This window comes from Diceros bicornis, chromosome 11, assembly GCF_020826845.1.
Source record: "Diceros bicornis minor isolate mBicDic1 chromosome 11, mDicBic1.mat.cur, whole genome shotgun sequence".
Taxonomy (NCBI): domain Eukaryota; kingdom Metazoa; phylum Chordata; class Mammalia; order Perissodactyla; family Rhinocerotidae; genus Diceros; species Diceros bicornis.
In genome coordinates this window covers 39643730-39667736 of record NC_080750.1, presented here as the reverse complement: position 1 = coordinate 39667736, position 24007 = coordinate 39643730, and the positions used below count along the sequence as shown (strand labels likewise).

At 37.9% G+C, this 24007-nt stretch overlaps 1 protein-coding gene across 3 annotated transcripts in view; it reads left to right on the top strand.

Moving 5' to 3' along the window:
* The window catches only part of SH3D19 (SH3 domain containing 19), a 162974-nt gene that overhangs the window by 56474 nt on the left and 82493 nt on the right, over positions 1–24007 (top strand). For all 3 annotated transcript variants that reach the window (XM_058550186.1, XM_058550187.1, XM_058550185.1), the window contains exon 2: positions 22327–22366. In XM_058550186.1, coding sequence (XP_058406169.1) covers positions 22327–22366 — 40 coding nt within the window. The remainder of the gene's footprint in view (positions 1–22326; positions 22367–24007) is intronic.

The following is a 24007-nucleotide window of genomic DNA, read 5'->3' as shown; positions in this document are numbered from 1 at the left end:
GACCATTTGGATTTGCTATTGTAAAGAACAGTGCAATAAATATCTTCATATGGAAATTTCCCTCACTTTTCTATGCCTGAAGATAGACTTTTAGAAGTAGAATTTTGGACAAAAAGGCATAAACTTTTTAAAGGCCCAAATTGCTCTCCAGAAAGATCATACCCATGCCTACCAATGGTAGATAAGAGTCTATATTTACACTGCTTGCACCAGTATTGAATATCATCAATGAAAAGAAATTCTTAGGTAATTTGATAAGCCAAAAATAGAATGTAATCATTTTATATCCTTCATATACTGAAAGCATAGAACACAACCTTAATTCAAAATGTTACCGCAAAACGCCTGAAACTCTGAGAAGTAGAAATGTTGTCAGTATTCTGCTAGATGGATACCGGGAGTTGGGTTTTCCTTTTCATATTCAAATATTACATAATGTTAGGCTATTTGCCTTTTGTAGCTTTGCTTTAGCTATTTAATCTGATGGAGAAATTTTCCTAAAAATATCAATTAAAAAATAATCTACTGGGGCCCGCCTGGTGGTGTGGTGGTTAAGTGCGCACGCTCTGCTGTGGCGGCCCGGGGTTCGCCAGTTCGGATCCCGGGGATGCACCGACGCAGCACTTGTCAAGCTATGCTGTGGCGGTGTCCCATATAAGGCGGAGGAAGATGGGCACGGATGTTAGCCCAGACCAATCTTCCTCAGCAAAAAAAAAAAAAAAAAAAAAAAAAAAAAGAGGAGGATTGGCATCGGATGTTAGCTCAGGGCTGGTCTTTCTCACACACACGCACAAAATAATGATCTACCACAACAGATGCCGCCAGGTAAAAACTTTATATTTTCAGCCTTATTTTTTTTTTTGTCTCCGAGATAGTTATAAAGTCATGGATCTTTCCAGTCCTTCCCCTTATTTGTCGTTCTACAGTTAACTTCATCCCAATCTTTGGGAAGTGAGAATGGGTCAAGTCCCAGAGAAGGACGCATAGCTTGCATTGGGCCAATGCAAATCCGTCCAATTAAATTTTAATTGAGACGACTTTTCAGCTAGAACAAACTAGGAACTTTTACGATCTTTTACAGAGAATGGGTATGTCTGTCCTAGCAATATAGAAGAGCCCTGGGTACAGTCCCCCCTAAAAGCTGGGAAGGTGGCAAGAACCCATCTCTGCCCTGGATTTGTTCTCCTGGACTTGACACTGCTAAGGGAGGAGTCCCTTCTCCTATAGTAGAGCATTCATTTGAAATCTTGCCAAACAGCAATGTCCCCTTACTTTTTCCCTAAAAAACAAATTAACAGGGAACTGTGTCTTGTTACACTATTTATTCAAAACTTAAATCAATATTAATATATTAGTAGGTTTAAAGGCTTTAAGTCCAAAAGGTTCAGCAGTGATAAAACTCCTTAGCAATTTAATTATTCTTGTATATGTTTGGATCTATACAGTAGAGATTGCTCCTGTTTACCTGTCAGGTTTGCTATGGCTATGTTTTAGAGACACTACACTCATTGACACTTGGTTAATATTTCAATTCAATATTGGAAACACATTTTCTGTACAGATTATTTTAAATTTGATGGCACAACTGAGAGATTACCACAGTTCTGATATGCATTGGCGTCTTAGGCTCTTCCAGAATGTGCATTTCACTTGGCATATATCTCTTATGGTCTCTGACTATAACATGGTATAGTCAGGCCCTTTAAAAATAAACCTTGGATTTATGTTTAAATCTCAGTTTTAATCTTCTTATTTTTTTTAAAGCTAATTCTGAGAAAAAGTCATTCCTGTGATCCTCAGATGTAGAAAGAAACAATTTAGAATCAAGTATTTTTTACTTGATGAGCATCATCCTTTCTTGACTTTGTTGCAAATTCTCTTTTCCTTAGGTTAACTTGGATGTTAAACTTTCCTCCTATACCCCATCAAAGTTTTGAACAATTTCCTTGAAATCTAAAGGTGTAGTTCCCCAAACTCATGTATTAGGGTGTCTTTGAATCAAGGCACCCCAATACTTTTTCTTTTTTCAGAGATGTGAAAAGATTCTGTGGCACCACAATAAGCTGTTCATGTCTGCTTTACTGTAGTCCCTTAAAGGTCAAATCAGCTTCTGTTTCCTAGTTATTAAACTCGGGGGCCAATAGCTGTTTCACTAAAACCCACAAAAATCGCTTAGCCTCCCTACCAATCAACACCAGTTAATGCCTTGAAGAAATGTATGTAACACTTTGGAAATTAAATTTCACAATGAGCCTGAAAATACACTGAGTTTTTCACTCTTTGAAGAGGACATGTTTGGAAATATACTCCCTGTATAGTTCTTGTTCTAACAAGGATTTTAACATCTCTATGTTTATGGTTTGTCTCCTTTTTAGCAGTGGCTTTCGAACCACGTTTCTCAGTCTTCCCTGAGCTTATACAAAAGTATGGCAGTTTTCCTCAATACTCAGGAATGGAATAATAAATTAAGAGTTTTTGAATGTTCAGCTTTTCTCCAACAGGATGTCATGCACTGACTTAGGAAATAGCCTTGGAAACATATGGTATAGATCTAATATCTCATGCTTTGTCTCAGTCTTTCAAAATAACAAGACTCATGATTACCATTTGTTAATCTCTTATCCATTTGTGACTTAATGTCTGCCATTGGGCAACATAATATTAATTCCAGTTAAGAACTTCATGTTATTAGTGACATCCTTACCAGAGACAAGAATCACTTTATTTTACCTCCATCTTTGTTTTGAGGGTCTATGACATCAGCTTATACAGTTTGACTCCCACATCTTTTTTTTTTTTTTTTTTTTTGGTGAGGAAGATCAGCCCTGAGCTAACACCCGATGCCAATCCTCCTCTTTTTGCTGAGGAAGATTGGCCCTGGGATAACATTTGTGCCCATCTTCCTCTACTTTTTTTTTTTTTTTTTTTTTTTTGTGAGGAGATCAGCCCTGAGCTAACAACCACCAATCCTCCTCTTTTTTTTGCTGAGGAAGACGGCCCTGGGCTAACATCGGTGCCCATCTTCCTCCACTTTATATGGGACGCCGCCACAGCATGGCTTACCAAGCAGTGCGTCGGTGCGCGCCCGGGATCCGAACCAGCGAACCCTGGGCCGCCGCAGCGGAGCGCGCGCACTTAACCGCTTGCGCCACCGGGCCGGCCCCTATCTTCCTCTACTTTTTATATGGGATGCCACCACAGCATGGCTTGACAAGCGGTGCGTCATTGTGCACCCAGGATCCGAACCTGTGAACCCTGAGCCGCCAAAGCCGAGCACGCGCACTTAATCGCTGCGCCACCGGGCCGGCCCTGACTCCCACATCTTACTGGTGTTTATAGAGGGTAATAGAAAGCAAGAGACATTTCTTTTTTCTCATTTCATTTTCCTTTTTATATTATAAAGCCTTACATTTTTATTTGCTATTTATTATACTTTCTATTTGCTTATAACAGAGTACTCTTAGATGTTAAATGATTTTTCTTATAAATATTTGGACACAGATTACTCAGGAAGTATACAAATTCTTGATTGCAGCTTTATTTGCTCTTAGTTGATTAGCATCATAAAGACTGAGGAGAGAGAATCAGTGACAAATCTTTCCTCTTTATAATCCTGTTTGTTTCTGGGGAAATGGAAGAGAAGTTTGCGGATATTCTGTTCTCTCTAAATCTTTTTACAGTTTGTCTAATCGACAGAATTACTTCCATGGAATTATCACTATGTCTGTCACCTGAAGTTGTTATTGGGGAGTTGCTTCTGCTAATTCTGTTTTTCCTCTTGATTCCTACAGCTTAGTTATTTGTACCATCAATGCCAAATCTATGTTCAGCTTCTTATCTGTACCTGGGAGACTTTCTTACAGCTTTTTACTGAAAGATCATTTATCTTTCTTATTTCCCATATATCATATTTAGAGATTAAGATTCTTATGGCCCTAGTTAAATACAACCCCTTTATCATTGAAGCCCTCGTACCAGAGGCTTTATGTCTTAGAATATTATCCTTAAATTCCCAATCAACTGTCACTCAAGGGTATAAAGAACCATATAAAGTCATATAAAACCTATCCTTCTAAATATACCTTCTCCTTTCTGTTCCATTGCCACTTTTCCTTTTTACAAGCTAAACTCTTGCTTGTTAATAGAAATGTGATGTTTTTACTTTCTTTCACTATTTATTTAAAAAGATACATCAGGATTGTGCTGCTCTGAAGCTGAGTTCCAGTCCCCAGATCTGCCCTTTGCATTCTTGTGATCCTGGGCAAGGTGCTTACGCTCTGGGAACTTCAGCTTCCACATTTTAAAATGGGAATAATTGCAGGGCTGTGAGGGTTAGAGTTGATGCACACAGCAAATAGAATGGAAGTCAGTAAACGCAGCTCTGATTATTACCATTACTTTTCAGTTTGGTATAGATCTGGTTGACCAGGCCAATATGTGAAATTTATAACTATTTTTCGTAATGAACAGGAGACCTACTTCTAGCATGTTGTTAATTGGAAATGTGAACTTTTAATATTTGAATATTATACCAAATTCCATCTATTGCAAGTATATTTATTTCAGAGTTCCAATTCATGTAGTCTTATACTCCCATAAATATTAAAATGAAAACCTCAGCCATTCACTCCTTTACTCAGGGCTATTATCCTTAGCGACTTTTTTTGGTAAAAACTTTATTAGATATAATTCACCCATTTAAAGTGTACAATTCAATGGTATTTAGTATATTCACAGAGTTGTGCAACCAACACCATAATCAATTTTGGAACATTTTCATCACCCTAAGAAGAAAGCCTGACTCTTTAGCCCTCACTTCTCGTCACTCTCCAGCCCTAGGAAACCATGAATCTACTTTTTATCTATCTTTCTATAGATTTGCCTATTCTGGACATTTCACATAAAATGTAATCCTTCAATCTGTGGTCTCTTTGTGAACTGGCTTCTTGTACTTAATGTTTTCAAGGTTCATCCATGTGTAGCATGTATTAGCACTTCATTCCTTCTTATTGCTGAATAATATTCCATTGTATGACTTTACTACATTTTATTTATCCATTCACCAGTTCACGGATTTTGGGTTGTTTCCATTTTTTTCCTATTACGAATAAGTACATGTTTTTGTGTGGACATATGTTTTCATTTCTCTTGGGTATACACCTAGGGGTGGAATTTGTAGGTCATATGGTAACTTCATATTTAACCTTTTGAGGAACTACTGGGCTATTTTCTGAAGCAGCTGCACTGTTTTACATTCCCACCAGCAGTGTATAATAGTTCCTTTTTCTCCACATCCTTTGCCATACTCGTTATTATCTGCCTTTTTTTTAATTGAAGTATAGTTGACATACAGTATTAGTTTCAGGTGTACAATATAGTGATTCAACATTTATGTGCATTATGAAGTCACCACAATAAGTCTAGTAACCATCTGTCACCATACAAAGTTATCACACCATTATTGACTATATTGTCTATGCTGTACGTTATCTGCCTTTTTTTTTTTTCCAAGGAAGATTCGCCCTGAGCTAACATCCGTTGCCAAACTTCCTATTTTTTGCTTGAGGAAGATTCACTCTGAGCTAACATCTGTGCCAATCTTCCTCTTTTTAATGTGGGTCGCTGCTGCAACGTGGACACTGACAAGTGGTGTAGGCCCGGGAACTGAGCCCCGGGTCACCCAAGTGGAGCTCGCTTAGCTTAACCACTAGGCCACGGGGCTAGCCCCACATTATCTGCCTTTTTGATTATAGCCATCCTAGTGGGTGTCAAGTGGTATTTCATTGTGGATTCTTAGCTACTTCTTAAAATTGAATATATAAAAATCATATTGTTCATGCTTTGTTAATTAATATCTGGTCAATGGTGAGAGTGATTAAGAAGTGAAGGCTCATAATGAAGAATCTTCTACTTATTGAATACCTAGTGAACAGACCTTTTCTAGACTTTTACTTTATTCCCATGATCTCTATTTCATTTTTTCCTGATTTGCAGTTTTCTGTTTCCAGCAGTTCTCTTGGGCTTATCACTTCTCCTCCAGCAGCCCCTCTCTATAGATATTATAACAGAGTGAACAGATCCATAACACCTTTTCTTTTTGCCTTTCCTTTATCTATCCTTCTCCTTGAAAGATTTTCTCCTAACAGAATTTTGGAGCATGTTCTTAAAATAAATCTCCTTTTGTACATTTATGTATTAAGTTCTCACGGTGGATTATTTCCTGTTTATAACTTTTCATCTGTCATTTCTTTGAGCATCTTGTCCCCTCTATTATCTCTGTTCTCTTCTCCTGAAATGCTGATTTTATGAATGATGTGGATCTCCTGAATCTATTCTCCATTGCTCTTAATTTTTATCACTTTCATCTCTTTGAGTTTTTTACTTGTGTTCTTTAAAATTTTGTCAACTTATTTTTCAGATTACAAATTCAATTTTCAGCTGTGTCTATTCTGTTGTTTAGCCCATCTGCTTAATCTTTTATATCCATAATCATATATTTAATTTCCAAGAACTGTTTCTTATTTTCTGTTTACTCCTTTTTCACAGCAGATTTTCCTTCTTTTATAGATGTAACATGCTTTTTCATTTATGAGGATACCAATTAGAATATATTAAGTATTCTCTTTCTCTTTGATCCAGAATTGATCGTACATTTTGGTCTTTCTCTTTTACACTATTGATTTTCCTTAGATGTTTCTTTATTATTGGTTGTAGGTACATGTTAACAATGAAAGACTAAATTGACTAATATAAGTAGTGGGTTTGTTTCTCCAAAAATGCTTTCCTCTGATATAACTGACTGTGTCAATGGGTATACTCATGTGGCATACCAATAGGTGGGTTTTCCTGTAGGGGAGGAGGAAGGCAAGCTCAGACCCCCAAAACTGCCAAAGTAAGGAAGTTGTTATTCTAGGGGTGAGATATATCTGGAGATGGAGTGGTTTACTGTATTGTACCTCTAGAGTCTGTCTCCCAACAATTTCTGGGTTCGAAGTTACCTTAAATCCTAAATACTTTAAATTCTACTCTTTTTCTCTCTCAAGTCCCCCACTGGGAGTCTTCTCAGGCAAATCACCAACTTTGTATGGATAGCAGTTTTCTGCCTTTAGCTCAAAAGGGAATCCCTGACCGGCTCCTCGGTGTAATTGGTTGTGGAGTGGGCTGGGCAGTCCTGAGTAGCTGGGTGCAGCTCTTTAATTAACTGTCTTCATGGTTGCCCAGGGGCCTACTTTTTATTCTTTGACTCAGGAGGAGCTCCCTAGGGGGAATTCATATTTAACCTCTGATGTCTTGGACTCTGGTTTCAAATTTCTCAGGAGTCTGATCCGTTGATGACTTTCATTGTTGTGTGTGTGTTTTTTTTTTAATGTTGTTATGGTTCCATTCAGATTTTTTTTTTATTTTATTATCATTTCACGTTTAGTGGCAGGGAAGGGTGGATATAACTACATATTCAGTCATCTTGAATGAGTCAAGTAAACATTTCCATGCGATTTTTCACTTAGAGGCGTCAAACTTAATCTATCCTAAACATGATATATTCCCACCCATTCTGCCATCTTGCTTCCTCCTCTTCCTTTGTTCCTAACCTCAGTTGACGGTAGCATATACCATGTACCGTATCGTTACTCCTGCTTCCTCCCTGAATACATATTTCCCATTCTAATCCTGTCTGTTTCCACTCAACCCTCTCACTTTCATTTCCTCCTACTCTTTCCTTATGTTAGGCTTTTAATCCTGGTTTATACTGTTGTTAGTGGTCTTTCTGCTTCCATCTTCCACCCTTCCACTCCAGTCCATCCCACCAGGTTACTTTCTCCATTGCCTACAGAAAAGTACAAATGCTAAGGCATAACATTCGTGAATTGCCCCAATAAGATTCTGAATTAATTTTGTAGGATCATCTCCCAATATAGTTTCCTCATACCCTGAGTTCTACCTACAACTAGATTACTCAACACTTTCCCTCAGTTCTTTGCACCTTCACTCTTTTGTATATGTGGTTCTCCTAGAGTTAGATGCCCTTCATCCCATATTTACTTCTCAAATTTTGCCAACCTAAAGTTATGCTCAAATCAAATGCTGTGTACTCTGGAAAGCCTTTGAAGATTTCTTAGTCACAACCTTCCCTTCTAATTCTATATTTCAGTAGCTCCTGGGCATTCATTTATTTAATATTCACCATTTGATTATTCATTAACCACCCTGTAAGTCCAAGTAATTTGCATGTGAGCTGAGGCAGGAATTTTTTATTCCTGCTGCAAAGCAAATACACCAGTCCAAGTGATTGGTAAAACTGTAGTGAAAGTTGAAAATGCAGTTAACTCATGCTATAAAGATGTGCACAGAAAATGCATGGATTTTGGTGAAATTGTCGTTTGAGAGAGGTCTAGGAATTTGTACAAACATTTTTGTTAAAAGATTTTGCAGATTCTTACAATTCTTCTGACGTATTGTCGGGGGAAGAGGGAGAATCTCCCTCTGCCCTTTTCCTTAAGGTTCTATGGCTGGCCAAATAATCAACAAGACAGGTTAGCAGGAGAAAATAATACCAAGTTTAATAACATGTATACATGGGAGAAACTCAGAAATGAGCAACTCGTCCCTCTGTCTAAGCTGCTTGCTTAAGTATTGCAGCTAAAGGCGAGGAGCGTGTTGGGGGTGGGTAGTGGCCTGGGACTTCAGAGGGCAGGAGGACAATTCTTTTCGGGGTCATCTATAGATAATATGGTCAGGGAGAGACAGAGTTTTTGATAAAAGAGGCTTGGTGCCTTTGCTATTGTAATCTCTATCCTACATTATCTTTACAGCCATTATGATAGAAGATCTGTTCCAGGAAGGAGCCACCATATTAAATTCTTTAGGCAGTTAGTGGGGGAGGTCAAATGTCCTTCAGAGAAAACAATCAAGGTAAAGAGATATATTTCAGGGTGGCCAAATTTTGATCTCCCACAGTATCAATCAAGAATGTTAAGGTCTTTTTGCACTTTTTGTACTCGCAGTTTGTGTTAGAGATTGTTTGCTCTTGCATCTCAGTGTAGATTATAAGTTTGTTGAAAGTAGATTTTGTTGTATTCCAACTGTATTCCTCAATCTCTTATCCTCCAAGACAGTCAACCTTATCTTTTTTCTTTTTCCTCTGGGCCAGAGCTGGCTAGATCTGAGAAATCTGTGCGGAGCAAGTTGAGCCAGAGGGTGCTAAGGTTGATCCCATTCACCTGCATCTGCAGGTGTTTCATCCATGGCTCTGTGAGAAGAAAGCACACAACACCTTATTTGGGTTTCTGATAAAGTAGAATAGGTCCTGTATTTCATCTCTGTATTGCTGGAAGTGGCCCCTAACCAAATAATCACTCTGTTTCTCAGACCTGTTTTTTACTTGCCTTAGGTGGGAAGGTTAATCCATGAATGATGCAAACAACATATTTCAACATGGGTCAGTGAGTCTGGGTGTGGAGTAGTTAGTGTGGAAATCTTCTTCGATGGTGATGACAGGCAAACCCAAGATATCTGAAAGTCTGGTTTGCATCAATGACACATAAGCTGCCCGAGAGCCAATTTCTGGTATGTGGCTAATAAATCTTATAATTCTTCCTCCTTATCACCCAATGTTTGTATGTTTTAACTATCATTATTATTTTTTTTCCCTTTTTCTCCCCAAAGCCCTAGTAGATAGTTGTATGTCATAGTTGCACATCCTTCTAGTTGCTGTATGTGGGGCGCCGCCTCAGCATGGCCGGACAAGCGGTGCATCGGTGCCCGCCTGGGATCCAAACCCGGGCTGCCAGTAGCGGAGCGCACGCACTTAACTGCTAAGCCACGTGGCCGGCCCTTAACTATCATTGTTAAGATAGTTTTTTTTTATTGCAGTGCAAAGAATGGACTTTGCATTGCAATAAAAAATGGCTAATTGTATTTAAAAAGAAAATCAGCAAGACCCAGATTGTTGTCCTATAAAAATATAGTAATTCTCTCAGGTCACTTTATTCTTTTTTAAAAATTTCACTCTGAAGGTACAGGAATTAACAACAAACAATATTCTAACAAAACCCAAATATACCTCACAATCTGTTAAGTTTATAATAATTGTCCCTATCATGATGTACCTGTATCCAAACTCTGTTGAGCCCATACCTTTGCAGTTAGTAGCATAAGATTATTGATAGCACTAGGTAATGAATTGGAGCTGTTCTCTCAGCTCAGAGAGCTTGTCTTAAGACGCCCAAGTCAAAATTTTCTATATGCTTAGGAATTTATGAGAGGATGTTTGTATGTTTTGTGGAGCTGAAGAAAACCTCAGAGACAATTGGAAGGAATTTGAGACCCTGGACTCAGTCTGTAAACAACACACTATCTGATACTGAAATATAAGTGTGGCTTGTGGTGAACAGATTTCTACACTTTTGCCATGTAGTTCATCAAACGAGTGGGTCCTCCAGCCGTCTGATGTAGCAGAAAGAGCAGGGACTTTGGGATACTTCACATCCAGGTTTGAAAATTCATGTTCCCTTTTTATTTAACTAGCTTCTCTGAGACTTTGCTTTCTCATCAATAAAATGGAAAAGACTTGCATCATGGGACTTCTGTGAAGATTAAATGAGAATGTATTAAGAATGCCTCTAACATAGTAAACACTCGATGAATAATAGTTGTCATTGTCGTTGTCATCGTTGTTGTTATGCTGGTGGCCAATTCTTGAACTTATCTCAGCTGTTCTTTGTGACCTGGGAGCCATAGAAGTGAATCCTTTGTGTAGCTTCCTGTGCTTCTTTGTGATAATTGCATTGCTTTTTTCCTCCCTTAAACAGTGCATTTTTTATTACATGAAAATAATGGTTTTACTAATTCTGCAACTCTGAGGTAGTACTTTAAAATGTTGTTATTCCAAATCAGAACTATATGAAGCCTTTGCATGGTAATGCAAAATCTTTCTTTTCTATGAATTAGTAACAATGGCTCCTCCCCACCCCCAGCCCCCAAAAGAAACACCAACAACACAAAGGCTTTTTTAGCTCAGCTGATTTCCAATTTGCAGAGGTGTTGGAGAGGACTCATACCAGTATACTTATGTTGTACCTACTCTTTGTAAGGTGCTTTGCCAGGCATTACAAGGTATATAAAAAGGCTTTGTCTTGAAGGTACTTGTAATAGTGGAAGCAATAAGACATAGTTAAAGAGAATTATAACATGAGTCAAAATGTGATAAATGCCTACAGGTCCTACGCACTCTGTGTGTGTTGGGGGGGTGGGGGTGGGCGGAGTAGAAGTATTATATCTGCCTGTGGGAAATCAAATAAGGATTCAAAGCAGAGTTGGAGATGTCACTCAGGTCTCCTCTCATGCAAGGATCCTGTGAGTCTTTAAAACTGAGAAAAATCAGAACTGAGCACTTAACTTTAGAGGCATTCTACGCAGTTGAAGAATAGGATGAGACAATTGGGCATTCTCCTTCTTTGTGTTCCAGTAGCCTTTTGAAGCTAGTTGTACAGATGGAAGTTTGTTAATAAAGCAGAGAGGAAGGAGATAGGTGGGCTTGAATTTGTAAGAAGCAGTGTATTGTACAGCGAATGCATTCTCTATCCCTAGGTAAGGTAATGTGGCAAGGCCTGGATGCGGCTTTACCTTTTCTTGATTAAAAGAGAAAAATTTTTTTCATCGTTCTAGATTAGAGACCAAAACTGCCTTACTGTGGATAAAAATCTGTTTGAAGACTCAGATCAGAAAAATCCTCATCCATGTAGGAAAGGTTTGCACAGTTGAGTGTTCTTACACCAGACTGAGGTGCCTGGTATTAGGAATAATGTGGTCTTCCCTTCATTTCCTGCTTCTCTGTGGATGAAGGTGTCTCTTGGTTACAGTGGTTTCTGATATTTGCTAGCTTTGCAGAGTCAGCTGTATGAAGGTAAAACTTTGTTACGAGATCTGCTAATTAATCAGAACGAAAGGAAGAAGAAACAGTACGAATGGGCCTTTTGCCCTTTAAAGAAAAAAACCATCTTTGTTTTTACCCTAACAGCTGAAAAAGCAACCTGTGGTTAGAGATATTATTTATCCTTTGGCACCTGAAATAAAAAAATTTTAATCTTTGTTTTGTGGATTCTTGTAGAGGAGATCCATACTATCCTAAAATATGGAGGCAGATTTCAGTAATTTCATAAATAGATAAAATATTTATATTTAATTTATTTAGTTTCTTTCTTTCTATCACTCATTCATCCTACTCAGGAAATTTATTTTAGAGTTCTTGAGTCTCAAGAAATGAGTGTGAGGGCTTATATACCCACAGGATGAACTAGAGATGAGGAAAGACTTCAAGGAGTGGGCTTCAAGAAACGGGAGGGATACCAATCCATGGTTGGCACAGTTTTTCATCCTGAAGAAACTGCCTCTATCTGCCTTTTAGTTCTCTTTCTCCCTTCTGCTGCTTACTTCTAGGGCATATTTATCACTTCTGTCAGAAGCTGCAGTGGGAAAATGAAAAAAGTGAAAATCAGATTAATTAATTTTTCATAGTAGCCCTTGGTTCAAAAGGGCTGGGAACAGAAAGAAGCTGGAGCAGTTGGGTAGGGGAAGGTGTGGAAATTATTTATTGGTACATTCCTGTCCTCTTGAGCAGTATTAAGAAAAAAATCCTACAGAATTAAAAAAATTCATATTGGACAAAGGATAATTAACCTTTTAGATAACCCACAATATCAGAAACTTTGTGAATATTCTGAATCCCTGATATTATCATCATGATAGTAAACATTTATTGAGCACTTTTCATAGTCAGCAACCGTACTATCCTTTACATGTATTTCTTCATTTAATCCTTATTCAACTTGGTAAGATGGGTATTACTATTATCGCCCCTTTACAGAGGTGGATATTGAAGCTTATAGAGGTTAAATATCTTGCTAAGGTCATTCAGGTAATAAATAAATAGTGAAGCAAGATCTTAAAACAAGGCCTGTCTACCCTAGAGGTCCTGCTTTTAACCTCTATCTAGATTGTCATATGAAATATTTCTTGACTTCCCATTATGGGTATGATGTGGTAGTAGATACCTGGAGGCACTAAGTGCTCACCTTCTTTGTGGAACCTATAATTCTAAAATGAACAAACTAACCTAAACGATGCAAAATCCAAGATAAATAAGTGACGGGATTAAAGAAAAGACACATTTGGGCCGGCCCCGTGGCTTAGCAGTTAAGTGCGGGCGCTCCGCTGCTGGCGCCCGAGTTGGGATCCCAGGCGTGCACAGACGCACCGCTTCTCCGGCCATGCTGAGGCCGTGTCCCACATACAGCAACTAGAAGGATGTGCAGCTATGACATACAACTATCTACTGGGGCTTTGGGGGGAAAAAATAAAATAAATAAATAAAATCTTAAAAAAAAAAAAAGAAAAAAGAAAAGACACATTTAATATAATCTTAGAAGATCAGGGTTTGACCTAATTGATTGGAAGAGAGATTCATTTGTCATTACTTCCCAATCCCTTTTGTGTTTGGATCCTGTGCTTGACCCTACACCAGTTGGAGTTCAGTTCATTAGAGAAGGGTGTGTCAGGCATGGTGCTGGACATGGTGATGACAAATGCCCACCTCCGTATAAGGGATCTTGGTTTGCCAGGGGAGTGGATGGTGATAATGTGATAGTATTGTTCATGCTGAGTTACTAGATATTAGTTTGGAAAGTGCTGTGTTAAACAAAGTTAAACAAATTTTTTTAATTGAAAGATTTCTCAGAGCCTTTAAGATACTAATATGCTTTGTGACTATCCAAGAGGTTATTAAAATTTGGGAAACATTGAAAGCTATCCCTGTTATTGCTTCGCTTTCTCAGGTTACCTTCCTTGTAGCATATCTTATTCCAGGTAAAATTTTTGACTCTTTTAGAAAAACTCTTAGGAATGGCCTAATATTTTGAATATGGGCCTAATATTTTTATTTGGCAGTTGGGGGAATTGAGATTTATATTTAACTAACAGTCTTTTTATCTCTCCTTAAATCACAAGTTTTACTTGCTGAAAAAAGTGAGACTTTTGTAACAAAAAGAGTTATGAAAGTAATTATTAAGATAAGAGAATCATTAGGGAGCTTGAGGTGGGAACATCAAGGAGAGTTGATCACACCCTGTTCCTAAGCCTGCTTCCATTTCCGCTCCCCACACGGATACTGGCTCAACACAAGGTTGACATAACGGAAGCCATATTGTAGAAAAGAAACCATATTGTAACTTTGAATGACTTCTGATTAACTAACCAAGACATGCTCTGTAGATTTTGTGGCCCCTCCCAGCTTCTATAAGTTGATGACTTTGTTCTTTTGAGTTCCTTAGGAATGTGATGACCCCCGGGCAGAGAGTCTATGCTGATAGCCATCATCAATGACAACTGAAAGATCAGAGTATAGGGCATTGCTCCCGTCCGTCTCTGATGCATATCCAGTAAAACAAAGAACTATCAGGAACTAAGACCAGACGCTTCCCCCACCCGGAGACCAGCCCCCTATATAACTGGCCTGTAGTCTTTGTTCTATACGATGGTTCTTTTGGACATTAGTCGGCCATCTTCCCTCTTGCTAACAGGCTGTAATAAAGTCCTTTCTCTCCTACCACCTTGCCTCTTGACTGTTGGCATGTCTTGTGGAGAGCAGACGACCCCCCTTGGATGGTAACAGCACCACCTTGCTTCCCAAGACCTGAGTGGCACTGATGAAATGTCCATCTTCCCAAAGTCTCTGCCCCATTCACCTTGGGGTGAAAAGGGGCAGTGCAGATGGTGACTCTGATTTTTCATCTCTGAGACGGCTAACGTAAAAAACCCAAATCATAAAAAGCCTGATTCAATAGTTAGTTGAACTCAACAATCAATATTATTCAGTTGAACCATTTTAAAGACTATTAAAAAGAAGTAGCAGCCTGTTGCCAAATAGCTGATTCTTCTTCCACTTCAAATGTGCTGTAGTTTTTTTCTCTTATGTATGGTTTGGTTTGGTGAGAGCTACTTTGAGACAGAAGAATAGACCAAATGTGGATTGTTTTAGGGCAAAGATGACTCTTAAATCACTATTGTGTTTATAAAAAGTAAAAAAATATATGGGAATTTGTAGGAAGACACATTTTTCAGCAATATCAGATGTATCAATGACCAACTACAGCCTAAAGGACACAGGGTAGAAAAGGGAATAGGCGGGCATTGGATATTGTCATTATCAACAAACATTTACAGAGGGCTGACTGTGAAGCAGAGTCTGAGACAGAGTCCTACCTTCGTCAGACACACTGGTTAGATAAGGGGACAGACACCTGCCTAAAACCTTAAATAACAATACACACTATCATGTGCTAAGTGTCAAGTGAGTGGTATAGATAGTATGAGAGTTCAGATTGGATGTGGTAGGCAGAATAATGCTCCCCCCTCAAAGATGTCCATGTCCTAATCCCTGGAACCTGGAAATATGTTATATTGCATGGCAAAGAGGAATTAAGGTTGCTAATCAACTGACCTTGACATAAACAGGTTATTTTGGATTATCCTAGCAGGCCCAAAGTAATCGTAAACCTCCCTTATAGTGGAAGAGTGAGGCAGAAGAGGAAGTCAGAATTAGAGAGTTAAAGATGCTACTCTGTTGGAAGAAGGGGCCACAAGCCAAGGAATGCAGGTGATCTTGACAAGTTGGAAAAGGCAAGGAAACAGATTCTCCCTAGAGCCTCCAGAAGGAATGTAGCCCTGCAAACTATTTGATAGCCTAGTGAGACCTGTTTTTGACTTCTGGCCTCTAGAACTCTAAGATAATAAATTTCTGTTGTTTTAAGCCACTGTTGGTGGTAACTTGTTAACAGCAGCAATAGGAAACAAATACATGGATGCTAAAGGAAAAGAGGAGTCAGGGATGGTTTCATCAAGAAGATGGTGCTTGAGCCAGACATTAAAGATCATAAGAACAGTAGTAACAGAATTAGAGTTGTAGAATTTATGTCCCAGGTACTGAGCTAAGCTCTTTATGTCCTTTAATACATTTATCCTCACAAAAACTCTGTAAGGATAGTATTCTTCCCCATCTTATAGATGAGAAAACTGAGGTTTAGAGAGGTCAAGTAACTTGTCCAATCACTACAATGCAGTACTAGTCACTACAGCTAGTTAATAGCTAGCCTGTTAACAACACAATGGCAGCTGACATTTGTTGAGTGGTTACCACGCACAGGCAAGGTGCTAAGGATGTTGCTGTGGTTATCTCATGTAATCCTCTCAAGATCTACGGCATGTAGTGACTTGTAATTTTTCTAAATTTCTAAGATAATGGGTTTATCTGGCCAGCAATATGGCTGAATTGGAGAGGAAGAGACTAAACCAGAAAATCTAGTCAAGACACAACAGTCTGGACAAGTGCTGATTAGAACCTAAAATGCAGGTACAGACAGCGGGCATCGGAAGGAGAAAACAGATTCCAGAGACAATCTGCTTCTTGGTTGAAACATAAACTCCCGTATTGAAAAAACTTCCCTTCCATCTCTAATTTCTCCCTCCATGTGCCATTAGGGTGCTGCATTTTAATGAGTTTAGGCACTTAATGAAAGATGTCAGTATTGACATGCTGTAGACCAAACTTTCCCACTTACCCATGAAAGTGTGGGGAGCAGTCATGTAAACTTCTCTATAAGATGCCTCATTTTTCTCCTGCTTTGGTAACTCACAGAGATTGTCTTTAATTTCTAATTTCTAAAACACAGGTGTTTTAGACTAAAAAAGTAGTAACTTTCTTACTTAAGTTCAACAACAAATATATTTATTGAAAACCTACCGTTTAAAAGAGGAATATACTAGTCACTGTGGGAGTCTCAAAAGTGACTAAAAATCAGTTTGAAAACACACCTGAACAAAGGTGGTGAAATGGAATTAGAAAGAGGAGGTGAATAGGTATTAGTTGGTGTCAGTAATTTTGTAGAATGAACATTGGCTTGTTTTCAAGTAGACATATATTTGCAGTTTTCTCTGCCTTAATATTAGAATCATTTAAAGATTTTAGAAAAGTCTCTGAAACTCTGATCTCAGATGTAAAATTCCATCTGTATTCTATTTGAGTAGAACCAATTTTGCTATCTTTTAAAGTAAGATTCTTTGATTGCTATCTCACCAAAGTAAGATTCCTGAACCCTGAATATCTTCTGTCTTCTAATGGATGGATTCATTGTTTTATTTATTCTGCTTATCATAAGTAAAGACGTAATGATAATTGTTACTGCAAAGAATTCTTTTTCAGGATCTGTGTATCCTTTAGTTAATACTGAATGGCACAAAGCATTTATGTAGGATTGATCTGTTTTTTAAAAATAATATATATTATATACTCCCAAGTTGGAATTTGACAGTAATGCTTGGGAGTATGACTCAAAATCCCTTTATAGATAATACTCATTCTAAATAGAGATTTTAGTGCTCCAATATAAGGTACAAGACAGATTCCTTTATACCGCTTCCTACTCTATTGTGAATGTGTCTGTGTATACAGTAGTCCCCCCTTATCTACAATTTTGCTCTCCATGGTTTCAGTTATCTGTGGTCAACCACGGTCTGAAAATATTAAATGGAAAAGTCCAGAAATAAAGAATTTATAAGTTTTAAATTGCACATCGCTCCGAGTAGCATGATGAAATCTTGCACCGTCCCACCCCCTCTGGCCCTGGTGAACTATCCTTTTGTCCAGTGTGTACACGCTGTATACGCTACCCACCCCGTTAGTCACTTAGTATCCCTCTCGTTATCATATCGACTGTCCCGGTATCGCAGTGCTTGTGTTCAAGTAACCCTTATTTTACTTCATACTGGCCCCCAAGCTCAAGAGTAGTGACGCTGGCAGTTCTGATATGCCAAAGAAGCCGTAAAGTGCTTCTTTTAAGTGAAAAGGTGAAAGTTCTTAACTTAATAAGAAAAAAAAAAAAGATTATATGCTGAGGTTGCTAAAATCTACAGTAACTTTTATTATAGTATATTGTTATAATTGTTCTATTTTGTTATTAATTATTGTTGTTAATTTCTTACTGTGCCTAATTTATAAATTAAACTGTATCAGAGGTATGTATGTGTAGGAAAAAACATAGTACATATATATATAGGGTTTGATACTATCTATGATTTCAGGCAGCCACTGGGGGTCTTGGAATGTATGCCCATGGATAAGGGGGGACGACTGTATTCATTCATGTGGACTGAGTCTTACCACTAATTTCAAAGAATGATTTAGGACCTTACACTGCCGACTTGAGTTAGTAGTGTAAGTCCCTACACAATGGGGTTTGATTTTCTTTCCAGTTAAGTGATCAAAGTCAAATCCTCAAAGCCTGAATGTCTTACAATAGATTCTAATAAGATTTGAGTTGGCCATTCTTCTTAGTTTTAATCAAAGCAAAAGATGACATTTGCATTTTTGTCATCTTCATTTCAAAGTGTTTGTCATATTATTAGATTCAGAACCACCTTGAATGGTTATACATCAGTAGGATCTGTCTAGCCATTCCTAAAAAGCTGTCCCTGCCAGAACAGGGCTCATTTCTACATAAGTGGTATACCACCTAAATACATAAGCATTAGAATCAGATATGTCCAGATTACTTAGAACCAGAATGATGCTGGCAGGAAAATTGGGGTAATATGGAGTTCTCATACAGAGTCACTGACCCATGGTAACTCCCTACCACTATGCAGATTCTTGGGCCCCTTGATGTGCCATGGGTTCCCCCATTGCCTCCTTACATCTCCCCACAACATTTACACACATACAGCCATCAACACCCTTTGCAACATTCTGCCTTTGATCTGCTTCCAAAGTATTCTCCCATTTCCTCAATTAGCTTCATTAACCAGGAGACATGGATGAGTAGAGTCAGGGAACGCAAGTGCTCTCTAGTGGTGTGTGTGTGTGTGTGTGTGTGTGTGTATGTATGTATGAGTGACATATACCTACAAAAACAACAGACTTTTTACATAGCCATCCAGCCGTGCTGATCTTTACCTTGAGAGTGTACTTCTGATCTTTGAGTGACCTAAATCATCATGCTCTGCTTGGGCCCCTGAAGTTAGCACATTATGCACAGCAAATGTGCAGCATTTGCCAACTAAATTGTAGAGTTTGGGCATTCTTGTTTATTATTTATTTGTTTATTTTTTTGCTGAGGAAGATTCGCCCTGAGCTAACATCTGTTGCCAATCTTCCTCTTTTTTTTTGCTTGAGGAAGATTTGCCCTGAGCTAACATCTGTGCCAATCTTCCTCTATTTTGTATGTGGGTCGCTGCCACAGCATGGCCACTGATGAGTGGTGTAGGTTTGCGCCAGGGAACCAAACTTGGCCACTGGAGTGGAGCGCGCTGAACTTAACCACTATGCCACAGGGCCAGCCCTTGGGCGTTCTTATTTTTAATAACTTTTTGTAGAAATGGTGAGACTTTGGGCTAGTAAGTTGTTTGTATGATTTCTAATTATGTAAAAGTTTGGAAAGACTTTGCAAGTATATTCCCTTCAAATTATTTAAAAATTAGAAACTCCGGAAAAAAATTTGGGGCAATGTGCCAAAGAATATTTGACTTGAAATGAATAAAATCCATATGCTTCAAGTGCTGTATACAGTCAAAATGAAATTTCTATGTTTGCTATAGATCTGTTCTCATTTTTCTTGGGGTTATTTTATCCAAATGTTTTATTATTGTTGGCAAGATCCAGATCTCAAATCTACCCTTAGTGCTTTGTTTTGTTCATTCTTGGCTTTTGGACCAGAATAATAACCCTTATTATTTTGCCAGAAATTCAGCATTACCACTAATATATTTCTTGACAATTGCACAATATTTTTGGCTGTCATGAAAATTACTTTGCTTAAAATAAGTATATAAAAATATGTGTAGGCACACAATACACAACATATACATACTACATGTTTATGTGTATTCAGGCTAAAAGATGGCTTCTGACAAAATGTGAAATCCAGTTATTTGTATACTTTGAGAAAAAAGATGAAGCAAAGAACATGTGTTTTAATTTGTTTTCCATTGTCAAGAGGTGGAGGATGGGAAATATTGTAATGGGTAATTTACCCTTATCCTCAAATTATCAACTATATGGGTCCTGGAGTAACATATTATAAACACTGTGTATGCGTATTTACATAGGAATGTAACACGTATAATGCTAAGAGTGAATTTGGAAAGAAATGTCTAAAATGACCTCCAACAGATTATCAAGTTATTTTCTTGGTTTTTAATTATTAGTTCAATAGAGAAGTACTGTGGGGAGGCATTTGTATTTTCTTAGAGCAGAAAGTATAAAAATGACTGTAGAATTTCCTGTTTTAACCAAGAACGAAGGAGAGCTATGAGCCATTTGCTTCCTGAGTGGCTGCATTCCAGCTGTGCAGACTGGTCATAGCACATCTGCCAATGAGAACAGGCCTTGGAGGGAAGCCCTCAGATGCTGAGTCTTGTTTACACGCATTGTGACTCTGTTTCTCCCTTCCTCCTGTGTGTCGTACCACTAGGAAGATTTGTGGGGGAATTTGCTATTACATGCAAAACTAGGATCACAGCCACATCAAATGGCATTACGGGCAGAGTTTTAGCTCATCTTTAGCCACAGGTAAGAGTTGTTGCTTTGTGTATGAGGATAGCTGATCTGCATCCAGTTTCTCGTTTTACTTTGAGACGTTATACTTTACTTTTGCTAGCAAAATTAGCAGGCTAAAAGCTAAAGAGGAATGATTGAAAAAATGATTAAAATGTGCTGTATGTATTGCTAAGACCTGAAATTTTTAGTACTCAATAAGTGAAAAACCATAATATTTTTATTTAAGGGAGGCACAAAACCAAGTTAAATTAAAACAAAAGTTTTAAAAGCGGCAATAACACTAAGTCACTGTGTAGAGAAATTGGAACCAGAAGCATATTAACATTCTGCATTTTGGAGAGCATTATATCTAAACAAACATTTTTTATTGTGACTGTTCCTACTTGTTAGTCTGTCAGAGAACAGTATCTTCCTGTGTACTAACTCTTTGGTTTAAAAAAAAATTTCTTTTTTATTATAAACCCATTCAGAAACAATTGATCCTATTCCTTTTCTTCCATAATTCTCTCTAGAAGTTTTAGAGTATGTTTTCATTATCTTTATGCTGCTCCACCAGCAATAAAATTAAGAAAAAAAAAAACAAGAATTCCTGTCTAATCTTTGTTTTGCCATTAAATTCTATCTTGTTAGTGTTAATTTGGAAGATACTTTAAAACCTATATTTTGATAACGTTGCGTAGGATTTTTTTTTTAAGTCATTGCGTAGGACTTTATTGTGGCTTACATATTGCTTTCTGTTAGTTGTTCCATAACACTGAGACCTTTTTACTTTATTTATTTATTTTTAAGCATGGACTGAAAAAAAATTGTTAGAGTCAAAAAAGACAACTTATAGGTTTTATAGGTCTTTCTCTTATGTATAATAGTCTTCAGGTTATTAACAGCATTTTACAGCAGTCCAAAGAGGCACTTTTGAAAACTTCAAGCAGCCGTGTTCTTGTCTCTTACCCTATAGCAGGATTTCTCAGCCTCAGCACTGTTGACAGTTTGGGTGAGATAATTCTTTGTTATAGGGTGCATTGTAGGATGTTTAGCAGCATCCTTGGTCTCTACCCATTAGTAGCTCCTTCCTCCCCAGTTGTGACAACCAAAAATGTCTCTAGACATTGTAAAATGTCCCCTGGGGTGAAATCACCCTGGTTAAGAACCACTGACCTATATAGCACATGAGACCTAATTATCTGTGAAACATTGAAATCCAACTTCCGAAAAGTTCTGGGTAATAGAGAGTTAAGGATGAGGCTGTACTGGTCTTAGTGTATTTGCAGATGTTGCTGTAGCTGACTGCTCATTTTTTGCCCCTCCCCATCCTGTTAGAAGCTTTTGCCAACCATGATTCATGGAATGATTTTTTTGAGCTGAGTAATTTGTGGTTTTTCAGTTTCCTTACTTTCTTTCCTTAGCTAAATTTGTTTTGGTTTTAGCAAAGTGTTTAAAACAGCAAAGATCTTAGAAAATGGAATAATACATGCAATGATATATTTTCCAAGTACATGATTTTAACAAACCGTAAAGACTTGATCTGCCGGTCTTTCTTTGTATCCTTTCTACCTCCTCTGTTAGACAGATCCTCTCAACTCTGATGGAGAGCTTTATACATGGGAGGACACAGCGACCTTGGAACATCCCTTTGTGAAATCTAATGGTATGACAGCTGGTATTTAAGAACTTCTCCAGGGCTTCTAAAGAGCATTTTGACATGTAGCTGTCTTCTTTTTTTACAGATTGCAACGAACGAAATAAGCCAGAGCATCGTTCTTCAAGGTATGAATTTATAGTATTTAATAATTCTGTATAAAGCTTATTTGGAAAATATTGTTTGGAGGCAGTGCAAGTATCCCTTTTAGAATTACTGTATATTTGAATCTTCTGTGGCATTCAAAGAAACTTCACAAGGGAAATATTGTTCATTCAATGAACAAAAATTCTTTATAAAATTATTGACCACTTGGAAGACATTTTATTTTGAGAATTCCTATCAATAACAGATAAATCTTTACAAAAAATATTTTATCTCCATTTCCTTCCTCTTGTGGTTTATTTTCCTTCCCTTTCTTTAACTGATATTTGTATAAATGTGTATTGATTTTTTCCTAACTATAACTAACATGGGTTTATTGTAGAAGTTTAAAAAATATTTAAAAAAATACAAAGCATTAAAAAACAAAACAAGGGGCCGGCCTGGTGGCGCAGCAAAGTGTGTGAGCTCCACTTTGGAGGTCCGGGGTTCGCAGGTTCTGATCCCAGGCGTGCACTGATGCACTGCTTGTCAAGCCATGCTGTGGCGGCATCCCGTGTAAAGTAGAGGAAGATGGCACGGATGTTAGCCCAGGGCCCATCTTTCTCAGCAAAAAGAGGAGGATTGGCATCGGATGTTAGCTCAAGGCTGATCTTCCTCACAAAAAAAAGGAAAAAAAAAACAAAACAAAACAGCCTATCTTCCATCAGCTAGAGATGGCTGGCTACTGCTAAAAATTTGGTGTAATTCCTTCTAGATTTTTTATCAGTATGTATGTACTCCAATTGAATTCTCTTTTTTTTTTTTTATAATTTTATTTATTTATTTTTTTCCCCCCAAAGCCCCAGTAGATAGTTGTATGTCACAGCTGCACATCCTTCTAGTTGCTGTATGTGGGACACTGGCCTCAGCATGGCCGGAGAAGCGGTGTGTCGGTGCGCGCCCTGGATCCGAACCCAGGCCGCCAGCAGCAGAGCTCGCGCACTTAACCGCTAAGCCATGGGGCCGTCCCCACAATTGAATTCTTTAAGTTCTTGTTAGATAGTTTCAAATGACCTGGAAAGTTATATCACTTAAGCCTCTCACCCACGCTGTCTGAGAGTGTGTTTCACAAGACCATCTCCAGCACTGAGGAATATTCTTAAAAATCCTTGTCAAACTTATAGGTGGAAAATTGTGTAATTTCCACTCCTAGGCAAGAATGACAGGCCTGTATTCAGTTTTTTTAACCCAGTTCTGTGAAGGATTGTAATTTTTCTAATATTATTTTCTCCTTATTCCACATTCCATCACTTCTTCTTTGCATTTTGTTTTGTGGGAACTGATAAAATGATGATAATGAATTCATTGGGTTGACTGGCCTGGTAAACCAAACCCTCATACTTTTTCAAGGTATCAAACCCTGGAATGCATTGGCCTCAAATGGATAAAAATATGAAAACTCTGTTAGAATACCAATACATTTTGCAGAAACTGTCAATCAAAATAAGTTAGTGAGACCTAATCTGGGAGAAAAATATAGCTGAGTATTTGAAATGTAAGGCTGATTTTTTTTTCAGGTATAATTCAACTACATTAAAATTCACTCTTTTTGGTGTATGATTCTATGTGTTTTGGCAAACACACACAGTTATGTAACCACCATCACAATCATAGAAAAGTTTGTA